We start from the raw sequence: 27,582 nt of genomic DNA on the forward strand, positions 1-27,582 counted from the left end.
CTAATAACAAAGCTCAACCTCACAGAAGAGGAAAACAGAACTGAGGGAAGCAGTATCTGTGGTCTTCCAAGTGACACCTTAACCCCGGGTCGGGGAAAGGAAAGAAAAGGAATCCAAAGGCCAACTCATCTCAAGCTTGCTTTGTCATTTTCCTTTCCTCCTAAACTTTTTTTTTTAAGATTTTATTTATTTATTCATGATAGACACCGAAAGAGAGAGAGGCAGAGACAAAGGCAGAGGGAGAAGCAGGCCCCATGCCAGGAGCCCGACACGGGACTCGATCCCGGGACTCCAGGACTGCGCCCGGGGCCAAAGGCAGGCACCAAACCACTGAGCCACCCAGGGATCCCCCTTTCCTCCTAAACTTGAGCAAGATTTTGACCTTTGGATTCCCAGACCCATCAGTTAAAGTAGGTTGCCACTTGGTAGGCAACAGACCTGCAGTAATTCCCTTCATATTCATTCACAGCTTTTCCTTGTCAGGTTGAAGTTGTGCAAGCGGAGGGGTGGCTGGAAGGTAGGGAATGAAGCCAGCACCAGCCTGCACCAGCCTGCAGGCAACTGACAAGGATGCAGCATCTGCTCAGGGCAACACAAAACAACACTGAGCCCGAGCTGGGGCTGGAGGGTGGAGCAGATGGTATAAAAAGAATCAGGAAGAAACAAGAGTTCTAAATAACTGATGAAAGTTTAATACATTAAAACCAGATTATTTATCATTTTTATATTACATTTGCCATTTCTGAAGAATACAAAGTAGAGGCAAATAGTGACACTTCATAAAAATGTTGATTTCCCATTCTCTTCCCTAAGACCCAGCCTCCCTCAAATATTACCTCCCACCCCCTACAGAACTCTGTCCTGAATAAAACACTTAAATACATCATAAATAGTAAATTATGAAAAAAAAATAGCAAGAATTGTTTCTTTCCTTCTTGTAAAAAAGAACATGGCAGCAAAGACAGGCAGCCAGAAACTGGCTGGGGGTGTCTAATATAGACAGTTACTTGGGGGATGGGCTAACCTACTATCAAGGCTGGGTGGGATGGAGACGGGATAGTATTCAACAATCTGCCTGAGATGCCAGACTCCCTTCTTCCCCTGACAGGAGGTAGAGGACCAGAGGGGGGACTGCAACTCTTGGAGATGGGGAACAGACGGATTACATAGCTCCCATTTCTGAGTTCTCTGCATGAGAAGGGACAAGACATGTGGCACAGCAATGATCTCACCTAGGCAAGAGTCTGCTGGGTCCCCATGAGTCTAAGTGAATATTCTCTAGCCTCATAGATACAGACTGACTGTTAAACGGACACAGGTGCCTCCTCTCCACCTCAACTCCTCGAACAGCAGAACACTGTTGGAAAACATAGGGAAGAGCAAGAAGAAACCTCCTTTTGAGAAGGATTCAAATTCATTTGATTAAGTCTTCATATTTAGAAAAACAAGCAGAATACATTTGAAATTGCAAAACAGTAATAATTGTGATGGCCTGGCAGTAAGTAGGGTCCCACCTAGCAAGGGCTCTGATCTTCCGGGCCCATGACTGCCCTACTGGTTCAACAAAAGGGGTAAGGAATACCCCATGTCCCACTCTCTCCATTCCTTCAGCCTTAAGAAATTCATCAAGAGAGAAGTTAGAGGAGCTACTCCTGGCAAAGCAGTTCCATACTTCCATTTTTCAAACACCAAGGGGCTCTTCTGAGGGAACCCCTCAAATAGGCATCTCTCCCGACATTTCTGCAGTTTTGATCTAAAAATGCCTGGCTTCAAATTGTGTGCTGTGTGCTAGCTTTTTCCTTTTTTAAGGAAAAAAAAGGAAGGTGGGAGTTGGTTTAACATCCTTACTCCCCAAAACCTTTACAAAGAATACAAGGGTCTTCTTCCAGAGAAAGCACAAAGGTGGAGATAATGTGCCAGCCAATCAGTCCTGAGGAAATTAAAGAGTCCAGCTCCTGGTGAAAGGTAGATGAAGAGGAAGAAAATCACCAGGTCCAACAACTCCACTTCCAGCAAGAAGAATGGGAGTTTGAAAACAATTCAACTGTGGAAGCCAGATGAAAACTCGTGTCACCCAACTAGAAGTGGAGAGGATGCTGCTGTCCTCAACTGTCTTGAGGCACTAATGCCCATTCATAAGGAGAGGGAAGAAGAGGTTCTTCTTCAGAAAGGAGACAGAGAGCTCCCCTAGCCTCCATTACACTCCTTTTGTGATGACCACGAAGAAGAAAACTCAGCATTGCTGGCTTTTTGGGATCACCAAACTGGTAGAATCTGGTTCCAGATCTTCTGAGTTTTTTTGCTCACTGAAAAGGGAAAGGGTGTAAGGTTAAGATGTGGACTATGAAATGAGGCAGGAATGGAATTCAAGTTAATTTCAGCCTGACTGGCAGAGTTAAGAAGTTTTCTTCTATTTAATCCCCAGATTCCAAGTATAAGGTCCCCACAAAATTTAAAAAGGCAAGCTTGACGGGGTACTCAGTCCCTCTAACCCTGCCAATTAATTCCCTGTTTCATTCCATCAGTGATCCTCTTTATACCCTTCAAAGAAAGCATTCACTGCCCTCCCACCATCCCAGACACTCACATGGGTGAACTCGGACTCTGCAACTTCAGGCTTTTCCAAGAGGGTTGAGCTAACAGGAGAAAAAAAATGGAGGCAGAGAGAAGAATCAGAAGATAAAAAAAGAGAAAAAACAATCTTCTCAAGTCAAATCTCGTACTTCTTCATATTCCACTTCAGGGTCAACTTAGGATTTAGACAGAAGAGATGAAAAAACTACCTGATTCAGTAGCATGTTGTTTTAATTAACTATTTAGCTTCTTTTTTTTTTTTTTTAAAGATTTTTTTTTTTAATTTTTTTTTTATTTATTTATGATAGTCACGGAGAGAGAGAGAGAGAGGCAGAGACATAGGCAGAGGGAGAAGCAGGCTCCATGCACCAGGAGCCTGATGTGGGATTCGATCCCAGGTCTCCAGGATCGCGCCCTGGGCCAAAGGCAGGCGCCAAACCGCTGCGCCACCCAGGGATCCCAACTATTTAGCTTCTTAAGTACTACAAGATATTTCCTAATATCCTCCTTCCTTCTGCTCTTAATTCTCAGGTGTGGTAGGCACTTAGTGATCACTGTTGCCTGATGTTTGTGCCACTGTGTAATTCTCTCCTCTTGAGTGTGAGCTGGATTTAGGGACTCTTCTTCCAGAGGACAGAATGCAGCACAGGTGATGGAAAGTCAATTCTGAGATTAGGTCACAAAAAGACCCTACACCTAGCTTCCTCTTGGGCTCGCGCTCTCTCACACTCTGCTTTGATGGAAGCCAGCTGCCACATGGAGAGCGTGTGATAAGGAACTGAGGAAGTACCACTGGCCAACAGCCTGTAAGGAACTGAATCTTGCCAACCACCACATAAGTGAGCTTGGAAGTTGATCCTCCCCCAGGATGAGCCTCCAGATGAGACTACTTCCCTGATGTACAGCTTCACTGTAACCTCCTGAGAGACCCAAGCCAGTGACACCCAGCTAAGTCACACCTAGATATTTAAGCCACGTAAAATCTGAGATAATAAATGTCTGTAGTTTTTAGCTGCCAAGTTGGGGGTGGGGGTAATTTACACAATAATAAATAATATACATTTTTGTACCTGGAAGTAAAGTGCTGCTGAACTAAAAATCTGAAAAGTGGAAGTGGCTTTGGAAGAGGGGAAGTGGGCTTTAAGGAAAGTTTTAGTGAAAGTTTAAAAGTGGGATGCCTGGGTGGCTCAGTGGTTGAGCAGTCTGCTTTTGGCTCAGGGCATGATCCTAGATCCCAGGATGGAGTCCCACATCGGGCTCTCTGTGGGGAGCCTGCTCCTCCCTCTACCTATGTCTTTGATTCTCTGTGTCTCTCATGAATAAATAAATCTTAAAAAAAAAAAAAAAAAAAAGGTTTAAGGGCAGCCCCGGTGGCGCAGCGGTTTAGCGCCGCCTGCAGCCCAGGGAGTGATCCTGGAGACCCTGGATCAAGTCTCACATCAGGCTCTCTGTATGATGCCTGCTTCTCCCTCTGCCTGTGTCTCTCTGCCTCTCTCTCTCTGTCTCTATGAATAAATAAATAAATAAAATATTTTAAAAAAAGGTTTAAAAGTGCCATGAATACACTATAGAATTTTAGACTTGAATGAAGGCATTGCCAGTGTGGGTTCACAGAAAAGAAAAATCTTATTGGAGACTGAAGGAAAGGGGATTCCCTGTGCTATAGTGGGACAAAGTTCTGCAACAATGTCATGCACGGTTATGTGAAAAGGAGAATATGGGTCTAATGCATTGAGTGATCGAGCTAGGGAGAATTCTAACCAGAATGCTAAAGGTGCCACCTGGTTCCTTCTTAATGCTTACAGTAAAATATGACAGAGGAAGAAAATTCAGTGAATTTAATAAAAGGAAGACTTGCCAGGACTTGATGGTTTTGAACATTCTGAGCCCCTCTAGATAGTAAACAATGCTTACATTAAGAAACAACTTGTGAGTAAGGATAAAACCTGGGTACTGCCAGGAAAATGTGGTCTAAAGAAAAAGCCAAGGGTATGACTATAAAACATTTTTTTAAGACTGGAAAAATCAAAGTTGGTTCCTTAGAATAATATTCAAGAAAAGGCCATTCAAAAAGATTAATGTCTCCTAGATCCTCTCAACTTCCCAACAGGATCTCTCATAAGCACAGGGCTTATGAAAGAGGTATCTGTGGGTGTGACTTTTGTCTAGAGGACTGAATCCCAGTGAGACTCACAGGAGGCCCACAAAATCTTTGAGGGCACTCTAAAAGCAGAAACATTATCAGCTTGAACTGAAAGGGACAGACACGGTGCAAAATGAAGAAACCACTGGACCCCAAAATTGTACTGGCAGGAAGCAGACTGAGAAAACTACTCAGCTGCAAACACATTCTAGCTTTCATAAAAAAGGAAGATCCAGGAAGCAAAACCAAGAGTTCAAAGGGTGGAGCCAAGAGTCACGGAGAATTACTCCCATGCCTTTTCCCTGTATGTCCCCTGATCAAAGAAACTCTAACAATTGCTGGATTTTGGACTAGCTATGCAAAGTGACTACTCTGTGCCTTGCTCACTCCTTTTTTTGAACAGGAATGTGTTCAGTGGTTACCTACTTACTGCCTCATCACTGTCTGCTGGGTGTGTAGGGAGAAAACAGCTGTCTTTTTAGTTTCACAAGTCCAAATACTGAGAGCAGCTATACTTAAGGAACACCACCTGGGGAAGTTCATCCAAACCAAGACCTAATTCAGATGACAAAATTCTGGAATTTAAGCTGCTGCTGTAATGGGACGAGACTTTTGAAGACCATGGGAGCAAATGAATGCATTTCACACATGGAGGGATATGAATCATTGGGGGCCAGAAGACAAGACTGTGATAGGTTGATTTTTTAGGTGGCTTCCAAATGAGCTCTGCTTCCTGGTATTCACACTGTTCTGTAATCTATTCCTTTTGAGTGTGGGCTACATTTAGTGACTAAAATGAAGTACAGGTGACAGAATGCCAATCCTGAGATTAGGTCACAAAAAGACTATGGCTTCTACATAGGTGCATGCTTGTTCGCCCTGAGGGTAGCGAGCTGCTATGTTTTCAGTTGCCCTAAGGAGAGGCTCATGTGGCAAAGAACCAAGGGAGGCTCCCAGCCAATAGCCAGCAAGGAACTAAGGCCCTCTGTCTACCAACCCACAAGGAACTGAATCTTGCCAATAAGCATATAAATGAGCTTAGAAATGAAGCCTCTCAGTTGAACCTCCAGACAAGATGGGAGCCCTGGCCAACACCTCATGAAAGACCTTGACCCAGAAAACCCAGCTAAGCTGTACCCACATTCCTAACCCACAGAAACCATGATACATGTTTGTTATTTTAAGACACTAAGTTTTGGGTTAATTTATTATGATGGAATAATCAACACACCATGTAACATTAAATCATAATCTTTTACCGGATCCTTTTATAAGATTGACTATTCATTTTCTTCACTGCCCAGGAATTTTTCCAGGCTTACAAAGTAAGCTGAGAATTCTCACCTAACTCACCAGGAGATAAAGGGTTAGCTGGGAGGAATTTTGACTATCAGAATAGTCTGCACACTCCCCTAAAGATGCAGAGATGTTGACACACTTCTCCAAATCACTAAAGATGAACTAAAGGAAAGTAAACCTGCAAAAATCTAGTGAAGAGCAAAAGATAAACAATGATCTCTTGAAAAAACAAAATTATGGAGGTTCCCAAGGACCTGAAGAGAGAGATGAAAGGATTATATAAAGAGGCCAAGGAACCAACCTTGTAGTTTGCATTGGCAAAGTCTCTCCAACTACAGGTGAGAAATAGGGGTCAGGAATAGTCGAAACCTCACTGATTTTCTCCAAAGGTGGAGTCTGAGGTAAAACATCAGGACGACCGAAGTGGACGCCTGGAAAAAAGAAAAGGGAAGAAAATCAATCAATAAAAAAGAAGACAAAATGGGGTGGGGGAAATACAGAGGGAAAAAATGTAGCAACTTGGCTTTTCCTGGACAGGAATGGGGAGTAGAGGTCCTAGGCAGATAAGATAGGGTTCAGAAGGAAGGGAGGGAGCGCCCAATCACATGGGAACCCCAGCCCTGGCGCTGACCTGGCTCCACTTCCGCCTTGGTTGTCACTTGTGCCTTGTGCTCCCCAGAGACCGATGTCTGGTAAGTAATGCAGGAGTTGCCGCTGGGGCCTGCTCGCCGAGAGAAAGATGAGCCAGACCGAAACTTTTTGGAAGGAGAGGGCTTCACTTCAAAAGGGAAAGAGAGAGCCTACTTAGCACCCACCTGAGAAACCATCACCAAGACATAGCCACAAGTCACTAGCATCCCCAACACAAACCCAAAGGTGCTCTGCAAAGCGGGAAGGACTAGTGTCAACAAAGACAGGCTCTATGAACTACTCTTCAGAGGAGAGGGTGTACACCTTGGTTCACTTCACTTTGGAAAGCAGAGAACCTAGAGGAAAGGAGACACATACATATCTTTCCCCTACTACATGCAACTTCCTTGGCTTCACTTCCACCCGAGGAGATGTCCTCCATTCCGTCACTCCCTGGTTCTTTAATAGCAGCCTCCAGTCCAAGCTGACGAAGAGGACCCTCTCACTCTGCATCCTTGTAGCACTTAGCACTCGGCACCATGATACTTTACACTTGCTTATATGTCACTCTGCAAAGACTTTGAAAGGATTCTCCATGTTTCTTAAGACTGTCTGGCATACCTAAGTTCTCTCTGCCACACTGAGGGACGACTGAGGCCCTATGATGAAGAGATGGGAAGAAGGAGTTGGAAGTCTGCCAGCAGCAGCAGCATTGGAAGGTTTGGAAAGAAGAATACTGGCACATTCCAACCAAGAAAGTTGAGGGAAGAGAGTAAGAATCACTGCTAAGCATAAATCAGTAAATGCTTCTCCAAGCCTCTGATCCTAGTCTGAGAATTCCTTGGCACTAAGGATAAGAGAAAACAGAACACCGGTAATATCCTTGCCTGTCTCTGTCTAGAAGGCTGGCTCTATCTTGGCCTATGGCATGGATCCTACTCCCATGACGACACATTCTCCCTCCCCAGAACGTGTTTCCAGAAATGGCCCTCACCTCAATGATGCATGAAGGGAGAGCCAGGGGAAAAGCAGCAACTCGGAAACCATGGGGACGGACAAAGTGACATAAAGACAGGTAGCAGCTCTCACGGGACATAGGTGGAGCAGAAAGGGCTTTGGCAGTTCCCTGGCAGAGGTGTCTTGCCCACCCATCTCCCGGAGCAAGGGAATCCCTGGGGGGTCATCTGGTAGTAACCACTTACAGGGTATCTTCTTGAACACTGTGTTGCACATGAAGCGCTGGAACCGTTCAGCATAGAAGCCTGGGCGGTGCACCGAGACGGTGTCCTGCAGAGCAGAGAGAGGGCTGCATGGTTAAAGAGGGAGAGGCCCAGCAAGAGAATCACTGTTTAGTCCAAGGGCCATTTTCTCCCAGGCTGAGACCCTAACCAAAGGGTAGAACCCACAAATGAAGAATGAAAGAAATTGAGGGAGCAAATCAGAACTGAAGGAGGCAGGAGGACAGCCTCTAGCAAACTTATTGATACTCACTCCATCATGTACCAGGGCTTTCCAAGAGTGCTCCAACTTCTTAACAAACCTGCCAAGAAAAATGTGTATCACCAGAGTCACATAGTTTTTAAATGACACAGTTATCTCTTACGGAGCTAAAGAAGCTGGAAAAGAATTCCCTCTCTCACACTGGCTTTCCAAGGAACAGACACAATAATACTCATTCAGCACAGAGATCAAAGCTGTTTCTAGGAAAGTCAATTACCTCCCCTGAGGAAAAAGTGTAGTTAACATGTCCCTGGCAAGTCAGGGACAAGAACACTGACTGCAAAAAGGAGAAATGAAGGGACAGATGGGCACACCTGGAAGGGGAGATGACAATACCCTGAACCAGTAAACCGAGTATTGCCCAGTCCTCGTTAGTAGCTGAAATCTTACAGGGGTAAAACTGGGATCCAGCATTACCAGCATCTCCCTCACTACCACTTCACTGCTTCAGTTCCATAGGTTAATACTTGGCACAGAACACAGTGGTCCTCTTGTTTTTCCTCCAAGGAAAAGAGGAACATGTTTCCAGCTATATCCCAATGTGGAGTATGACTCACCTCACAGGTTTTTCACAAAGAGCCAGACAGATGGTGTATTCTACCCAGGTGCTTCTGAGAACTGACTCAGCTCTGCACAGAGGTGTATGTTATGTTTGGGAAGATGGCAGGGTAACGAAGCCAGGGAGACAGGCAAAATCAAGGAAATAAACCACCATTTGAAACCTAACTGAGGTAAGCAGCTAGACTGCAATTCACTGTTCCTGTTTCAGGGAGAATTTAGTGATAAACCCATCCAGAAAAGAAATGAGTGGTCATCCGCAACCATTCTGCCCCCTCATTTGGGATCCATATGTTCCTCACCTGTAAGACTGGAGAATGTCAATGATCCCAATATAAAGCAGCAGCCTTTCCCCTTTACTATTACGGGCAGGGATGCCACCCATACTGTTCCGGAAGACAAGAAGAAAACAGTAAGAAAATCTCCACCCTAGCATATTGGGGCTTCTCTTAACCTCGAATCAGATCAGGACAGGCAACTGAGACATCAATATAACTGTCCCAGCTTCCATGAACTGGGGAAGAGTTAAAATCTTCCTCTAACCCCAAGAGCGACTCTGCAGTATGTATTATAACCTCTTTCTCTCCAAGTCTCACATGCCTGCCTCTCCAGCCCCAATTCCACCAAAGAGACTCTAAAGTTACCCCTACTCAGCAACACATGACACCCTCAAGTAACCTGAACTTCCTCAGTACTTTCATATTTTAATTCACGCCCACTAGGACACTCTTCTTGAGAGTCACAGTAAAGTATACCTTAAAAATGAAACCATCTACAAGACATTTATGATGCTCCAATAAATACACTTCCTTGATAGATCCATGATGGTAAGAAAGATGCCTTCCATAAAGTTGCCTATAGTAAATTACTTATGAGGAAGTTATAATATGCAGACATGTGTCTAAGACTCTGAGTATATATTTTTTTTTTGGTGTTTTAATTTTTTTTTTTTTTTTTTTTGGTGTTTTAATTTTGAAAAGCTCTCCTTCCTGGGTGGACTACAAATCCCCAATTTAAGACCTCTTCTTTTCCTTTCACATTCTTAAGAAGGCTTGTTCTACAGTTTTCTAAGCCTTAATACTGTTAACTTCTCTGCTGAATTGGGGCTACTCTTAACCCAAAAGCTGTATCTTTTCCTCAGTGAGTCTACACTCCCCTTCCCACCGCCCATGAACCCACTTACTGGTCATCAGTCTCCATAGTGCCGCCTCGCCTTGCCTCGCCCTGGATGGATTCCATAGCTGTGGAATAGAGGGCCTTTTGGGGGGCTGGTTTGCGAGTGTCAGCTGAGCACTGTGCTTCATTGCCTAAGGGCTCTCGCTGTGCGTGATCTATGTTATGAATTGACATCAAGAGGCTATAGTCCATTATCTTGAAGCTCTGCAACACCTGAAGGTAGGAAAAAAGCCATGTTCTGAGCCTTGGGAAGTAAGAGGACTTTTTTTCAGGGTCTCACAGCTTTCCTAATTCAACTTTTTTTTTTTTTTAAGATTTGAGAGAGAGGTGTGTGTACAGGGAGGGGAAGGGACAGAGGGAGAGGGAAACTTTGGCAGACTCCCTGCTCAGCGTGGAGCACAGATCATCCAAACAACCCTACCTCATGACCTGATCCAAAACCAAGAGTCAGACACTCAACTGACTGCACCATCCAGGTGCCCCTAAAGATTTTATTTTCAAGTAATCTCTACACCCAGCATGGTGGGCTCAAATTCACAACTCCAAGACCAAGAGTTGCATGCTCTACCAATTGAGACAGCCAGGTGCCCCAAGATTCAATTATTCTTGACAGGCAACCTCCAAAATTAACTACAGACTTATCCTATGTTCCTCCTACTCCCTGGTGAAGAATTTATTAACCTCCTTGGTCACTCATTATTTCTATCCCTTCAGCTTTTTTCTATTTGAGTAAATATATATTAGGTCATTGCCTAGCCCACAACACCCTGTTTGTTCTTTCTTTGTATCGCTTAGTGAAAAGAACATCAGAGTCTCAAGGAAATGAGGAATACATATTTGTGCTATAAAGAATTCATAAGGAAGGTCTGGTAAAAGTACATTTTGTGATGGAGTAGATCTGTTGCAGGACCTTATATGACCAGCTTCGACTTAGTTCAGTATTTACTGAAGCCCTACCATCTGCAGGCATTATGCCTGTCTATGGGGATACAAAAATACTCAAGAGAGTTTCTGTTCTAAACAATATCATAGGGCAGCCCTGGTGGCTCAGCAGTTTAGTGCCGCCTTCAGCCTAGGGCCTGATCCTGGAGACCCAGGATCGAGTCCTATGTCGGGCTCCCCGCATGGAGCCTGCTTCTCCTTCTGCCTGTGTCTCTGCCTCTCTCTCTCTCTCTCTGTGTCTCTCATGAATAAATAAATAAAATATTTAAAAATAAATAAATAAATAAACAAACAATATCATAATTTAAGAAAAGAAACAAATGTAAAAATAAATCCAATACAGTCTAATATGTGCAACAACAGAAGTGCTTACGTGATTGATAGGACAGAGCATCAGGAAGTGATATATAACTAAGTTTAGGAAGAATAAATTAGAAAATAAGTCCAAAGAAATAAAAGAAAGAATAGTCCAAGGCCTAGAAGCATGAAACAGCACATTACCTTCAGGTAGGTATAATCTGGCACTGCTAAAAGAGAAAATGCAAAGGACAGGTGTGGCAGATTACAGAGATTGCTAGGGGTAAAACAATGACAGGCCCAATGCATCATATTAAGGAACCTGGATTATATCCTATAGTTCTCAACCCTCTTTCCATCCCAGAACAGGGTGCAAAAAAGTATACTCCCAATAGTTCCAATAGTTTCAGTAGCCCACTTTGGTGATGCAGCTTAACCAAAGGTGGTTTGCTAGGCTGGTGGAGAAAAGGAGGAAAAAAGCATAGGAATGATTCTTAAGCATAGTTTGAAAACAACTCTCTGCTCTGCATCCAGTCCTTTCAACCAAAGAAGCCAAACTAAAATAGGCCATTACCTTACAGGTAGATGCAGAGTAAGCAAAGGACAAGGATGGACGTTACGGAGTGAGTAGAGGAAGACAATCCTACAACAGCAGTTGAGAAAGAAACAATCAGAGATGTAAAAAAATCAATAGAGAAAGGTGTCACAAAAAACAAAAGAAGGTACACTAAGAAAGCAGAAATAGGGATTCCTGGGTGGCGCAGCAGTTTAGCGCCTGCCTTTGGCCCAGGGCGCGATCCTGGAGACCCGGGATCGAATCCCACGTCGGGCTCCCGGTGCATGGAGCCTGCTTCTCCCTCTGCCTGTGTCTCTGCCTCTCTCTCTCTCTGTGACTATCATAAATAAATAAAAAAATTAAAAAAAAAAAAAGAAAGCAGAAATAGTCAACTGTCAAGCTGCAGAAAATTCAAGGAAGGACGGAGAAGTATTTTCTATTTGGCATCCCAGGTAGTCACTAGGGAGAGTAGCTCAACTGAAGGGGTGAGAGCAAAAGCCATGACAGTAGATTGAGGCAGGAATAGAAGATAAATAAAAAGAAAAAATAGAAGCATCATTACATGGAGACATTGAAAAAAGAATTGTCCTAACTTTAAGATAGAAGAAATAAAAGTTTGTATGTAGAAAGAAAACAGCTAGTAGAGGCTGAAGCCAGGGGAAGGAAAGGAAGGAAGTTGTGAAACAAAACCCTAAAGAAACAGTCCTGCAAAAGGGATTGACCTGGAAAACAAGCCACCAAGTTGGGCAAAAAGGAGATTAAAGATGAGTAAGGGTAGGGGTGCCTGGGTGGCTTAGTCATCTGCCTTTGGCACAGGTCATGTGGGATCGAGCCCCACATCAGGCTCCTTGCTCAGTAGGGAGCCTGTTTCTTCCTCTCCCTCTGCCTGCCACTCCCCCTGTTTGTGTTCTCTGTCAAATAAATAAAATCTTTTAAAAAAAAAAAAGGATGGTAAGCATAGATATGTTTATAAACTGGGGATGGGAGCAGGACAAAAGGATGGTACAGAATAGAAGAGTGAGGTAGTCTGGTGAGAAACAAGGCTGGGGGATAAGAGTTAGAAAATGGTTTGGAGAGAGTGCCAATCATGTGATATCTTGTGCTGAGAGGGAACAGGAAGTGGACTGGTGAACAATCCTGAGGCTGAATAGCAACAACCTGTAGAGATGCTGCTAGACACAGGTATGTGATTTCCTTCAGCAGCAATCAGCTTCCAAGATACAAATCTGGATTTGGCAGGCAGGACAAAGATCTGAGGAATGATAGTGCTGGTATGAAAATAAGGAGACTGTAGAATTATGAAGCCGAGCAGAGGTACAGAAGAAAATAAAGCTACGTTGAGGAGGATCAACAGAGAGAATGTAAAAATGTAAAGGCTCAGCTATAACTACTGTGAAAGTTATTTTAAATGAAGTCTGGGACATATGGAGATAAGGAACTGAGTCCTATCTCCCACAGATTTGATGCCTAAGAACAATAAACTGTTTTAGTGGCTGAGATTTTTGGTATCTGAGAGGAAAGGAAATACAACAAACTCACCAAACAGTCACGCTGTAGGGTCTTACACAGAGCATTGTACATGTCAGCATCCAAAAAAAGACCATCTGGAATGTCTTGTAAGAAGTCTAGGTCTTTAAAGGTAGGGAGAGGCTTCTCTCGCTCTTTTTGGGAAGCCCGTCGTTTGTAGGTTGAGCCCTTGAGGTCATATTTGATGTGCATCTTGACCGACCGTGGTAAGAGATTGTTCATCACCACAATTCGAATGTTCTTACCACCTGCCTGCACACAATACAGTCCATAGAACTTAGGTAGCAAAGTGCGAGGATTCTGGTTGAGGTTCTGAGGGCATAAAAAAAGAAGTTGGAAAGGAAGTCAGCTGATTTTCAGTGAAAATAAAGGGTAAAAGTTGCCACTCACTTTCCTTTGTCTGCTACATGGGATTCAGGTACAATCTATCTGCCCATAAGCCCACATCTTATTTGTTTACAATTTCCCAATACATCTATCTCAGTGAATGGATCATCACCAAGCTGAGCCACAGACCCTCCAATACAGTACCATTCAGGATTCTCAATGTATGATAGGTATACTCTTTCAGAGAGATTTAAGCAAAGATCATGTTGAAAAAGTCTTAACTCTAAGCCCTTGGTATAGTAAATTCTTGCAGGTGTGATGCAAAGCAAAACTAACTTCTCCAGAAGTTCTGAGTGCAGTCAGAGTAACATGGAGTAGAGTACTATCAGGAGAAGTAACCAACCTCATTCCCCTAGTGTAGGAGGTGGACTAAGAACAGAAAACAAAATTATCACTGAATTTCAACTTCGGGTAGGATGGTCTAAGTTAAATAACCCTTAAAATAGGACAGATAGGGGTGTCAGGGTGGCTCAGTCGGTTAAATGTCTGCCTTTGGCTCAGGTCATGATCCCAGGGTCCTGGGATTGAGTCCCACAATGGGCTCCTTGCTCAGTGGGGAGTCTGCTTCTCCCTCTCCCTCTGCCATTCCCCCCACTCGTGCTCTCACAAATAAATACAATCTTTTATAAGTAAATAAACAAAACAAACAAAATCCCTTTTAGCCCCAGAAAGGCAAGAGAAATGGGACAAAAAGTCCCAAAATGAACTAACTATGTCTCTAAGACAGAAGTGCTGACACTGTGATGCTCTGCTGAAGATAGCCCCCCAGCCTCATGCAGGAGTGGAGTAGGCAGCACAGGTAGCCAGTGCTCGTCTTCCCTCACCATGTAGTATCCTGGAAGCAGCTTCTGCAGAAACTCCGCCTCTTTATGCTGGACCGTTTTGATGATGAATTCATCGTCACTGGACACGTAGAAGAGGGAACCACTAGCCCCAGAGCTGCAGAGTTCAATCAGTGGTTCATTGCAAAGGGAGTACTAGAGTCCAAAAAGTAGACAAGAAGTTCAGAAATACCAGGGCCTATCCAATCAGAAATTAAATACACAGATGCAATTCTGTTCTAAAGGAAAACTAGAGCAAGACTGTGGAGAGAGGGTCTTCCTTTGGGAGGATCCCTCTGATACTGGAGTCAACAGGGTCCTGAGAACTGGAAGCTTACCAAGTAATCATCAGGCCGGATACCAAATAACTCCCGAAAGTAACGGAAGGCAACAGGTGCATAGGTCTTGAACCGAAAGTCATTGTAGTGATGAGCAGGGGTCAAGTTACTCCCTTCACTGTGGGGTTAAATAGAAAAAGTGGTAATTTACCATTCCCTGTCCACCCTGAGCAGCCACTCAGAGTAAACCAGAGGCAGGTCAATACATCCCCCTCCTGAGAGAATGAGAGGGAGCAAATGAGTCAGTTACTTAGTGGGACATAGCCACAGCACGGGGATTAAGACATGGCATAAGGAATCACATTGCCTCCTACTTAGTGCACTGAATTGCTTTTTAGGGCTCAGACCAGAGGCTTATGGAAACATTCAAAGGAGAGTATCTACTCTCTGAATTCTCTATTCCCACATCACCCCGACTAAGATCAAGTTGAGGACTGGACATTGGGCACATGCCTAAATTAGACCTGAACCCCTAAAACTGCCCTGAGGTTGATATGAAAAAGCCACACTTCCAGGACATTCTGTTGAACATCAACCTCTGTACCTGGGGAAGAAGATACTCTCCACCACATAGAAGTCTTGCATGAGGACATCACGCTCTGGTTTGGTACTCAGGCTTCCCACAGTGTGAGTAATGCCTAACTGGATGGCACCTTTCAAGGCAGATGAGGTTGTCTGAGAAATAGAAGAGAAATGAGAGGAAATTTTCTAATATTAAATCTGATCTGAACAATAACGGTGTACACATGCATGGCAGGAGGGGGAAGTACAGAATTAGAGGACGCTTGCTTGTTTTTTGCTGCTGTTCTTGTTTTAACAAAGGATTTATAACCTTGGAAAATAATATGTGTGGAAACACACAATAATTAAAAAAAAAAAGAACAATAAAAACTCAGGAAGGAAGAGCCACAAGCACTCAGAAGCAAGCAAATGCCCAGGGGGTTCCGTGGGTGGCTCAGTGGTTCAGCGTCTGCCTTTGGCCCAGGGCGTGATCCTGGAGTCCGGGGATCGAGTCCTACTTCGGGCTCCCTGCATGGAGCCTGCTTTCTCCCTCTGCCTGTGTCTCTGCCTCTCTCTCGCTCTCTCTCTCTCAATCTGTCTCTCATAAATAAATAAACAAAATCTAAAAAAAAAAAAAAGGCAAATGCCCTTCTAAGTACTCCAGACTAAGCCGGGGCAGTCCAGTTCCTCTTTCCTCTTGCTTTACATGGTAGTTAAGCCTGGTAAAGACTAGAAGGGTATAAAGATACACAGTAGCAAAGGCAGGACTGTCTGAGTCAGCCTCAGCTAGGCAAGGTGTTCCTGCCTAACCCTATCTATATTTGGAAGTCTCTATCCATATCAACATTTGGAAGATATGTTATACTGAGAGAACAATCTTAAGTCTCACTCCAGATTCCCGCCCCCATCTTATCTGGGGCTCTACAAACATTTTATTCATGTAATAGAGAATGTAACTAAAATTAACTGGTATTCTGATAACTACCTGGCTACAGAAGTTTCAGTTCTTTAAAGCAGGTCCTGACTGGTGTCCCAAGGACGACAAGAGTGGCAAAAAGAGTTCCTAATTGAAGAAGAAAGCCTGAAAGACTCAAATTATTTCTCAGAGAAATATTTAGATTTAAAATCATACTGTGGTCAAAACACAAATTCAAGAGCCTCACTCTTACAATGCCATGGGAAATACCACACCATCTAGATCTGTACTGTCTACAACACTAGCCACTGGCCACATATGGCTATTTAAGTTAATTAAAATAAAAATAAATAGAAAATTTGCCTTCTCAGTCTTACCAGCCACATTCAAGTATGATTAGTGGCCACTACTGGATAACACATATTATAGCACATTTCAATCAGTGTAGAAAGTTCTACTGGACAGTTTTGTTCTAAATGATTTCCCTCATCTCTAACTCTCACCAAGTATTAAATTACTTGTATTTCTACTCAGTCCTCATTAAGCACTAAAAAGATGACTAGAGGGGTGCCTGGCTGGGTCAGTTAGTAGAGGATATGACTCTTAATCTCAGGGTCACAAGTTTGAGCTCCATGTTGAGTACAGAGATTATTTTATTTTTTCATTTTAAGTAGGCCCCATGCCCAATGTGGGGCTCAAATTCACGACCTTGAGATCAAGAGTCACACGCTCTACCGACTGAGGCAGCTAGGGTGCCCCAGTAGATATTACAAAAAAAAAAAAAAAAAATGTATCTATATCTATCTAGATTTTTAAGTGTGCACCTCTCTATTAGCCTAGAAATTCATCCTTTGTCTCAATGTTCAAGCACATAAACAGAGCTCAATAAACATCTGTTGAATTAACAAGAGCCTTAAGCCCATTCCCAGAGAGGATTAGGCCCCTGACAGATACAAGTCCACCTCTATTACTTAGACAAGGCCATAAATGCAGAAGACACAAACATGAAAAATTTATGCGTGCCAGAATTTAGGACTTCAAGAAATCTTCATACGCCATATCAAACAAGATATAAATACTCAATGGAAAAGTGAACACTGCCCCTTGGGAAGCCTGAGCACCTCCCAAAGTGGTCCAGAACTGAAATTCACTTTAAAGTCCAAATTGTTTGAATGCTTTTGTATAAAGGCTTAGAATATCAAGAAATGAGACAGAATGTGGAGAATAATACCAACGGAGATAGACTTATCCCTTCCTGGAGTCAGATCAAAGGGTTCCATCCAGACACACCTTTTTATATGTTGTCTCTCCTGAGGAATCAACACCTCGGTGGCCTATTTTCTTGATGGGCATGCCAGAGGCATAAGGCACCTGGGAAAAGAAGAGTCAGTATTAGCACATGATCCCCATGTAACACACCCACCATACAGCTACTGTGATTGTACATTAAAACAAGGTGAAACACTCAACCTACTTGTTCTAGATTAAGAACATTTTATAAAATCTTCATAAGGGATCCCTGGGTGGCGCAGCGGTTTGGCGCCTGCCTTTGGCCCAGGGCGCGATCCTGGAGACCCGGGATCGAATCCCACATCGGGCTTCCGGTGCATGGAGCCTGCTTCTCCCTCTGCCTATGTCTCTGCCTCTCTCTCTTTCTCTCTCTGTGACTATCATAAATAAATAAAAATTAAAAAATAAAATAAAATAAAATCTTCATAAGACCCTCACAGCTATAGTGTTGCTTCCCAATGAATTAACTGGCTAAAAGAACACAGAAAGTTCCAAGGGATACATATTTCATCTTTGAGCCTTAAAAAGAGGACATAAAAAATAAGTCTCAAGGAAAAGCAGAAACAAGAGAACTATGAAACAGCTGTTCCAGGAAAAAGAACAAGCCTCAGTTTACAAAAGCAAGACAGGTTAAAGTGGTTCCACAGACCTCTTCTTTTTTCAACAGCTTTCTTTCAGAAATTTCTACCCTTCTAACCTTCAACCTGACCTGAACATTACTTGCTCAAAGTGAATTCACCAGTAAAAATGATCTAGCTGCTTGCAAATACAAGTACTGTAAGCCCAGAAACTAAAAAGCCGAGGCAGGGACACCTGAGTGGCTCAGCGGTTGAGCATCTGCCTTGGGCTCAGGGCGGGATCCCAGGGTCCGGGATCAAGTCCTGCATCAGGCTCCTTGCAGGGAGCCTGCTTCTCCCTTTCTTTGCCTAGGTCGGTCTCTCTCTCTCTCTCTGTCTCTCATTAATAAATAAATTAAATATTTTAAAAATAAAAAATAAAATGCTGAGGCAATGACTCCTCTGAGACAGAAGCCCTCGGTGCCTTGAAGAGATTCCCATGAACGTGATACAGCTTTGTTTTCCACCCACAGGACAGTTCCTGAAATAAGGAAGGAGTAATACCAGTAGAGCAGAGCTTAGAAGGCTATTTCTCGCATCAAGATGGAGTACAAAAGACACAAAGGTATTCTTCATGATGTCAGGTCTCATTAAGTTAATTAGCCAGAGGCAAAAAAGCCAGTGTAAATAGGGTGTCCTGTCTTAGGGCCTGATATTCAAGTTCTACTCTTCTTGCTAAGGTCCTTAGTGTCTGAAAACCCACAGTATTTAATCCCAAAGATCTTGGAAGAGGTTCTAAGAGAAAAACCTAAAATCCCAGGGGAGGGGGCTGCATTCTGAAGCCCCGTCACAAAACCCAGGAGAGAGGCAAGAAATAAGAAGAGGTTTGGGAAATACTGCATAGGAAGAAAGTTAAGCAAAGGGAAGACATTCCGGACAGAAAAGAAAAATTCAGGAAATTAACAGCATCTGTATAGTTAAAAGAAGTTCTTCAAATTCACTGAAGCTATGCAACCAGGAGGTAGTAACAGCAAAACCAGAGTGGGCTTTAATCCTAGCCTTATTAATTCTGTGACCTTGGGCAAGTTACAGAACCTCTAATTCTCATTCTTCTAATCTGTAAAACATGGATAGCAATGGTACTTAGCTCACAGGAACATTTACAGAATTAAATAAGAATAAAGGGCACTTAGGTATTTAATCTTCAGTACAAAAAAAAAAAATCTTCAGTACACTGCATTTGATACATTTTTTAAAAAAAGATCAATCAACATGGGCTATTATTAATATCTATAATAAACTATAACAAAAGTACTTGTATAATTTCTAGTTTACCAGATATAAGAATCCCATGTAGCCTCCAAGATCCAAGTAAGGGGAAAACAAAGATGTCATAAACAGGTATCCTTCTATTACAGAATTAAAGTTTTAGAAACATGGCATCATTATCAAACTCACCTCAGACCCCACGGATCTCTTGATTCCTGATGCTGTTAAAATAAACAAAACATGATCAGAAGTGTGCATATGTACACTAGCACCCACAATTTCTATCAAGCACACTGAAACAATTGGAGTTTGAGTCCAACTAAATCTGACAGTGAGCTCCTCCTGCCTCTTGCTCTGTGATAACTAAATCCTTCTGGATAGGGATTTTAAATATCCTTTCCTCTTCTTCCTCCATACTCACAGTACCCTTATGCATATTCCATTCTTGTTCTAGTCCCTATTCTTACTGAAGTTTCCACATTTTTTTTCTGAGAAATCTATCTGTTCTCAATACATTTAACCATCAAAGTCAAGAGGGTCTCATTTGATACCATGGCTGAAAGAGAAAGGGCATAGGTGATACCTCGGACTCATTGGGAGAGTCTAGAGCTTGATTAATAATTTTTCCTGTACAGCCTAAAAGGGTAAGAACTCTTAGAGCATACCTATGGTGCTTTATTCTTCTATTAATTATTTCAGAAGAAAGGTATAGAGTTGATCTATGGGGACAAGACAGCTAAGGATGAGAAAATGCAATGTTGAAATAATGAAGATTCTGCATCCCTACCTCATCTTGGTTTCTGTTGTAAACTCAACAGGAATTTGTTGGTGTTTACTTATTTACTAAAGTGAGTTTTACTTACCAAATATATTTAATCAGTGGAAATGTGTAAGATAAGTGTGTGGTTCAATCTCATAAGCATTATGACTTTTATCCATTTAAATTTAGGAAAGATTTTGAGAATATGTTTACAAAATGACTAAAGAATCTATCAGTAGAAAATCTACTCTGAAAGGTTAAATTAATTCTCAAGGGTTTGCCATCCCCATAACCTTCATCCATGATCACACTGGAGACATATGACCACTCAGAGAGACAGACCATCCATCCCCCTTCATACTGGAAAATACTGACCTTTATCTTCAAAGACTACTGATACATACATCCCTTCAATCTAATTTTAACAAATTCAAAGGGAATAAAGATTAGCCATATTAAAGAAAATTTAAAAAAGGGAGTCCAGGATGGATCTTCAACAATATGTTAATATCCAAGTAGAAAGATCCCAGTTCCAGTGTACGTCTAAGGATTGGTGGTGAGGCAGCAACAGCAACACATGGGATTAAGGGTAATAAGGTGAAGCTCTAACTATGATTAAGACAAAGAGACTTTCAGAATATAAATGGGCTCAGAGGGAAAGTTGTGATAATAGCCCTTAGTTGTACAGTGGCCACAGATCAAATATTTGTTACCAATAAGCAGAGCAGCAAAGTTTCCTTGCCCATAGTGAGTCAAGGTGGCAAAAAATGGGGAACAGATGGTTTTCATTCCTCTTCCCAAGACAGGAGGCAATGGAAATGTCACCTAGCGGTTAGAAGGATATACTTACTGCACAAAATGACCCAGAAAATTGGAAAACCAGAAAAGCCCAATAATCTACACCCTTTATAGATGCTTCATCTTCAATCAGATCACCTTCAGCTGGGTAAAAAACTACATAAATTAGTACTGGAACCCCAAGCCAAGAAGCCAGAACAACCCAGATTTATTATTAAAACAGCTATTGACTTACTGTAAAATTTAAGGTATCCATCAACAACAAAAAAGCCTAACCTTTTATATCTTACAATCTTTTAGTCAAGAGTCAACATGCTGAGCTATTTAAAAATCAGAAGACCGGGGGCACCTGGGTGGTTCAGTCGGTTAAGTGCCTGCCTTCAGTTAAGTGCCTGCCTTCGACTCAGGGACCTAGGATCCCAGGATCCTAGGTTCAAGCCCTGTGAAGGACTCCCCACTTAACGGGGAGCCTGCTTCTCCCTCTCTTCCCCATTTGTGCTCTGTCTCTTGCTATCTTTGTTGCTATCTCTCTCTCTCTCAAATACATAAATAAAAATCAGAAGACCTGGGTTCAAAACTCTGTTAGACCAGGCATATTGTTCTCTATGCTTAAATAAAAATGAAGCTACAGTAAAAGGCTTATGTAGGGGCACCTGGATGGCTCAGTCAGTTGAGCATCTGACTCATAATCTTAGCTCAGGTCTTGAGGGTTGTCAGTTCAAGCCCCACATGGGCTCATATAAGGAACCGACATCATTAAAAAAAAACAAAACAAAAAACCTCTTATGTAAAGATTAGATAAGGTACATCAAATGGACCATAACATGCTATACAAATATGTTCTTTCTATGTGATTTCTAAAGTAAGAGCAGGAACACCTGGATGGCTCAGTGGCTGAACGTCTTCCTTCAGCTCAGGGCATGATGCCGGGGTCCGGGGAGTGAGTATTGAATCAGGGTCCCTGTAGGGAGCCTGCTTCTCCCTCTCCCTGTGTCTCTGACTCTCTGTGTATCTCTCATGAATAAATAAAATCTTAAAAAAAAAAAAAGAGCAAAGTTGGGCTCACAGCAAGGTTTTAATATTCAATTATCCAGACCTTCATGGAATTTTAGTTACCATCTCAAATTATTTGGCTCTTCCCAAACCCCTCAGCCGCTGCCCCATCCCCCCCTACACCCTCCTGCAAGTGTACACATGCAAGTACAGAATCTGTGATTCTCAATGAGAAAATCAGTATTTTTTTTTTTTAAGATTTTATTTATTTATTCATGACAGACACAGAGAGAGGCAGAGACATAGGCAGAGGGAGAAGCAGGCTCCTCGCAGAGAGCCCAGTGTGGGGCTCCATCCTGGGACTCCGGGATCACGCCCTGAGTTAAAGGCAGCCGCTCAACCGCTGGGCCGCTGAGCCACCCAGGCGTCCAAGTATGCTTTCAGTTGAATAGACAAATACTGATTCTGGACTCTTTGGTCAGTGTCTGGCCTATCCCTTCCTTTTTTACCCCAGAGGAAAAGGTTTGGAAGGGATCTGGCAGAACCAAGAAGAGCCAACATCCAGTCCTAGTCTAACAACAGTCTTACCTAGAAAATAACCTCCTCTGTATGTAAGTAGTCACTAGACAAAGTTAAACAATGGAGGGGGAAAAAGGTAATGATTTCAAGGCATAAAGTTAAGCACAGAGCTTTCTTACTCTGAAAAGTTCTACTTTACTAACCTTTCCTAGTTTTATCCAACAAACATGTAGCTCTAGTGCTGCTACACTCTTACAATGTACCCAGAACTAGGGTAGGAGGACTTCACTTGGAATTTTGGTGCCAACTGCTTAGCTATCAGGAAATGCAAAACTGGGCTTAATCCCAAGGACACAATGGCTGAAGCAGTTAAAATGATAATGGAATTTAAATAATAATAAGGGGCACTTGGGTGGCTCAGTCTGTTAAGCCTCAGACTCTAGAGGTCAGCTCTGATCATGATCTCAAGCCCTGCATGGGCTCCCCGCTAAGCATTCCAGAGTCTGTCTGGGATTCTCCCTCCCTCTCCCCACCTCTGCTCATGTGAACTAATGCTCCATCTCTAAATAAATAAAATCTTTAAAAATATATAATGACAATGATAATCAGACCAAGCAACACAGGAGGAAAACAAAGACCTGTCTCATTCCTCTCTTCCTCGCCTGAAGTGTTGCCCCTGGGGCACAAATCAGAGCTCTAACCTACCAAAGAAGAAGGGAAGGGAAGAGAAAAATACCTAGAGTTTACCAATGTTGCTGTAACACTTAGGTTGGTCCAGAAACCCAATGAAGAACAGAGTAACATTTTAAGGAACCAGATACTAAGGTTTGACCACTTGGTCCAAGCCTGCCAATGAGAAACTGTTACTGGAGGAATCCCAGAGACTGCAGAGTCAACAGCATTGTACCTGTTCGTTCACCTTATTATCAAGATTTCTCTTGTATAAGTACAGAAGGAGCAGAAGAAGGAGCAGAGGGCAGAAAAGAAGTGGGGAGAAAAAAAAAGAGAAAAGTGGACAACTCAATATGGCAACACTGTGCGTGGTAATACCAGCCAGCCAATGTTTAAGGGAAATGAGATTCATCTCTATGAAAAAGATCAGAATACTGTGGGGGCACCTGGGTGGCTTGGTGCCTTGGGCTCAGGTCATGATCCCCAGCTCTCTGCTCTCTGCTCAGTGGAGAGGTTTCTACCTGTCTGTCCCTCCCCGACCCAGCTCCTTCCCTGCGCCTCAAATAATCTTAAAAAAAAAAAAAAAAAAAAGACCAGAATATCGTTTCGCAGAAAGTTTGTTTTCTAGCATCTTTGTGAAAAATATTGTCTGATAAGGATATATTATCTTATAATCCATATCCATGATCCATATATATCATTCTCTTTCTGGGTGGGGAACCGGAATATAGGGCAGAGTTCGTTACAACTTACTAAGGGAAAAACTTCTCCTAAGATATCGGGAACCTGCCTCTCCCATTTAAGCCAAAACTCCGAAGATTATTATTAAAATGTCTACATGATCAGTCCATACCATGAAATGTAGCATGTGCTACAAAAGAGGAGAGCATATTACCCAAGGCAGAAGTGGGTGTGGAGGGGGATCCCTGGGTGACTCTGCAGTTTAGCGTCTGCCTTCAGCCCAGGGCATAATCCTGGAGTCCCGGGATTGAGTCCCATGTCAGGCTCCCTGCATGGAGCCTGCTTCTCCCTCTGTGTCTCTGCCTCTCTCTCTCATGAATAAATGGAAGGAAAAAAAAAAGTGGGTGTGGAGGCTGACAGTTTGGCTTCTCATCAATGGCTCAATTTTAACACCTCTCAACTATTTATTGATCATCTGTTACATGTCAGAAACCAAGCATAGGCACTATGGACAGAGTTTTATGTTCCTGACCTGGAGGAGCTCACAAATTTTTGTTTTCAACATCACTTGGGCATCTCCACATTCTCCTACCTCTCCTTAATACTGGCTACAAGACTAAACTGAACGGATACCTTTTTAAAAAGGGTTTTTCTCTCCATGACAAAATTTTTATTTGTAGAGCACTTTCAAACCTTAGAAATGTAGCTCATTTGACTCTTGATTACTATAGGGTATGGGAACCATTTAAATTAAGTACTTAAGAGACACATCCATCAAATATAATGTATAAAACTTGTTTAGATACTGATCAGAAAAACTGTAAACTAGGGGCACCTGGGTGACTCAGTGGTTGAGTGTCTGCCTTTAGCTCAGGTGTTGATCCCGGGGTCCTGGGATTGAGTCCCTCATCAGTTTCCTGTGGGGAGCCTGCTCCTCCCTCTGCCTGTGTCTCTGCCTCTGTGTGTCTCTCATGAATAAATACAATTAAAATATTTTTTAAAAGATACTTTAAAAGAAAAATAGTAAACTAGTTTAAAAGATTTCTGAGACAGGAGCCTTAAGAGGAGAAATTAAATAACCACTATTAATTTTGTACATGTGACAACACTACTGTGATTATATCACAAGTCCCTCCCTCCCTTCCCCCCCAATACAGTCCTTATCTGTAGAAGTATCATTCTTTTTAAAAGATTTTATTTATTTATTCATGAAAGACACAGAGAAAGGCAGAGACACAGGAGGAGGGAGAAGCAGGGTCCACGAAGGGAGCCCGATGTGGGACTCAATCCCAGAACTCCGGGATCACCACCTGAGCTGAACACAGATGCTTAACTGCTGAGCCACCCAGGCATCCCTAGAGGTATCATTCTGAAGTATTTATGCTGAAATCAGATGAAGATTAGGTTTGCTCTGAAATATTCCAGGGGGTGGAAGTGGGAAATGGAGATGAACAGTTACAACAAGCTTGGCAAAATGTTGCTGAAGCTAGATGACAGGCACATGGAGGTTCTTTAAACTGTTCTTTCTACTTTGTGTAAGTCTGAAAATTTTTATAATTAAAGGTTTAGTTAAAAAATACCACAAAAGAAAAGAAAACATGTCTGGATAATCAAGCTTCTTCATCTGAGTGGGCTTCTTTCTGAGAGGTTTTCTCTGGTAAAACCATCAAGATGAAGTTCTAACAGTGACACTGTGTTTATACTGCATGAAGCGGAGACTCCTCACTAACAGGTCTTGGACCAAGAAACATTCTAAATAACTAGCTAGGGCAGCCTGGGTGGCTAAGCGGTTTGGGGCCGCCTTCGGCTCGGGTCGTGATCCTGGAGTCCCGGGATGGAGCCTGCTTCTCCCTCTGCCTGTGTCTCTGCCTCTCTCTCTCTCTGTGTCTCTCATGAATAAATAAACTCCTTAAAAAAAAAAAAAAAAAAGCAACTAGCTAATGCTGCAGTACTGAAAGCAAGAATATGAAACCATTACGGACAGACTGCTTCAGAAAAAAATAATGGTTCAAGTAACTTATTTTTGAGTGGGTCAACTGATGAGATAGAACCAACCATGTCAATTTTGAAACCTAGTTCCTCCGCAGAAAGAAAACGTAAAAGACCTACAGAAGCAAAAGTAGCAGCTGCAGCAGCGGGAGAAGCAGCAGCAACAACAAACCAAACCCTAGAGAAGCAAGGGTATACTCACTGTGGTAATTTGTCTTTAAAGATTTATTTGAAAAAGAGAGCGCATGAGCAGAGGGGAATGGGCAGAGAGGGACAAGAAGACTCTGCTAAGTGGGAAGCCCAATGCAGGGCTCAATCCCAGGACCCCGAGATCATGACCTGAGCTGAAATCAAGAGTCAGACACTGGACTGAGCCACCCATGAAAGCTGATTTTTATTTTATTTTTTAAAGATTTTATTTATTTATTCATGAGACACACACACACACACACACACACACACACACACACAGGCAGAGACACAAGCAGAGGGAGAAGCAGGCTCCACGCAAGGAGCCCAACGTGGGACTCGATCCTGGGTCTCCAGGATCACGCCCTGGGCCGAAGGCAGGCGCCAAACCGCTGAGCCACCCAGGGATCCCCTGAAAGCTGATTTTTAAACAAAAGTTGAACACCTCAGCTCCTTCAGTCATAAACGAAGCTACTTGCCCATTGTCAAGCTAACAAATCAGTAACCATTTACATTATGAAAAAAGTCATTCCAAAAGGGTCTTTGAGATTTTTAGTGCAATCCTCTTTTGATAAGCAAAAACACAAACATAAAGGATGTACTCAAAATCACAAAGATGACAGAGCCAGAATGGGAATTCACATTCCTAATCCCCAATTCAACTTTCTTCTAAACCATCTTTTTCAATTCCCTGGCCACCTGGAGTCTTTTTTTTTTTTTTTATGATAGTCACAGAGAGAGACAGAGAGAGAGGCAGAGACATAGGCAGATGGAGAAGCAGGCTCCATGCACCGGGAGCCCGACGTGGGATTCGATCCCAGGTCTCCAGGATCGCACCCTGGGCCAAAGGCAGGTGCTAAACCGCTGTGCCACCCAGGGATCCCCCACCTGGAGTCTTGATTGACAAAGAAAGTACCAGGGTAACTAGAAGGCTCTAAAAAACTAACTAAATCTCAGAATTGCTAATAGACAATATGAATGTATATGTTCTTCCCCTGAGGTACCCCATTCCCTTGAGACAAGGAAATCTATTTTCATTTTCATTGACAGAGGATTAAGAGTAGTAGTCCCTCCTCTTTCAGTTCCTCTCAATCTTTTTTTTTTTTTTTTTTTTAAGATTTATTTACTTATTTTAGAGAGAGTATGAGCAAGCATGGAGGGAAGGAGCCAGAGGGAAAGAATTCAAGCAGACTCCGAGCTGAGCAGGGAAACCAACACAGCACTCTATGTGACTCAATCTCATGACCCTAAGATCACGCTCTGAGCCAAATGCTTAACCAACTGCACCACCCATGCACACCCCCATCAGTGTTAACAATTATGACAACTCTGTTTCTCTGGCAATAGTCATCAATGTTACTGGCAAAAATAGTAGGAAAACACCTTTCACTTCTTTTAGTGAGGTTATCCTTGTTCTGAACCAAATAATGCCTGTATTCTAGAGCAACAGCAAACTACTTTCAAGTCTGATTCTTGAAAGAACAGTTTCATAGTTTTACAGATGTTAATATCCTCACTAGTAGTAGAAAGTACTTTTTCTTTGTAATAAAAAATCAACTTTAACAGAAAAAAAAAAGAGCCCCATTCATATCAGATTAGGCTTGGTTTTTTTTTTTTTTTTTTTTTTGGTGTGAAATCATAACTGGCTCTGATTGAAAGCATAAGGCTTTTATGATTATTGAATTTGCAAGGACAAAAAG

General features: G+C 42.6%; 1 protein-coding gene across 8 annotated transcripts in view; it reads right to left on the bottom strand.

Annotated features, from left to right (window-relative positions):
• Nucleotides 1-669: 669 nt before the first annotated feature.
• The window catches only part of PIP5K1A (phosphatidylinositol-4-phosphate 5-kinase type 1 alpha), a 38,847-nt gene continuing 11,934 nt past the window's right edge, over nt 670-27,582 (bottom strand). For 2 of the 8 annotated variants that reach the window (XM_072769184.1, XM_072769183.1), the window contains 14 exons: nt 19,471-19,502; nt 17,456-17,536; nt 15,293-15,423; nt 14,749-14,866; nt 14,414-14,566; nt 13,215-13,514; nt 9,888-10,093; nt 9,007-9,090; nt 8,138-8,186; nt 7,849-7,933; nt 6,648-6,794; nt 6,318-6,447; nt 2,588-2,636; nt 670-2,306 (listed from right to left, as the gene is read on the bottom strand). In XM_072769184.1, the coding sequence (XP_072625285.1) occupies nt 2,304-2,306; nt 2,588-2,636; nt 6,318-6,447; nt 6,648-6,794; nt 7,849-7,933; nt 8,138-8,186; nt 9,007-9,090; nt 9,888-10,093; nt 13,215-13,514; nt 14,414-14,566; nt 14,749-14,866; nt 15,293-15,423; nt 17,456-17,536; nt 19,471-19,502 (1,568 nt within the window). In that variant the 3' untranslated portion in view covers nt 670-2,303. Of the gene's footprint in view, nt 2,307-2,587; nt 2,637-6,317; nt 6,448-6,647; nt 6,795-7,848; nt 7,934-8,137; nt 8,187-9,006; nt 9,091-9,887; nt 10,094-13,214; nt 13,515-14,413; nt 14,567-14,748; nt 14,867-15,292; nt 15,424-16,234; nt 16,313-17,455; nt 17,537-19,470; nt 19,503-27,582 lie in introns of those variants that run through there. The other 6 variants (XM_072769186.1, XM_072769185.1, XM_072769189.1 and 3 more) reach the window with 4 other exon arrangements.

This window comes from Canis lupus, chromosome 12 (genome assembly GCF_048164855.1).
Source record: "Canis lupus baileyi chromosome 12, mCanLup2.hap1, whole genome shotgun sequence".
Taxonomy (NCBI): Eukaryota; Metazoa; Chordata; class Mammalia; order Carnivora; family Canidae; genus Canis; species Canis lupus.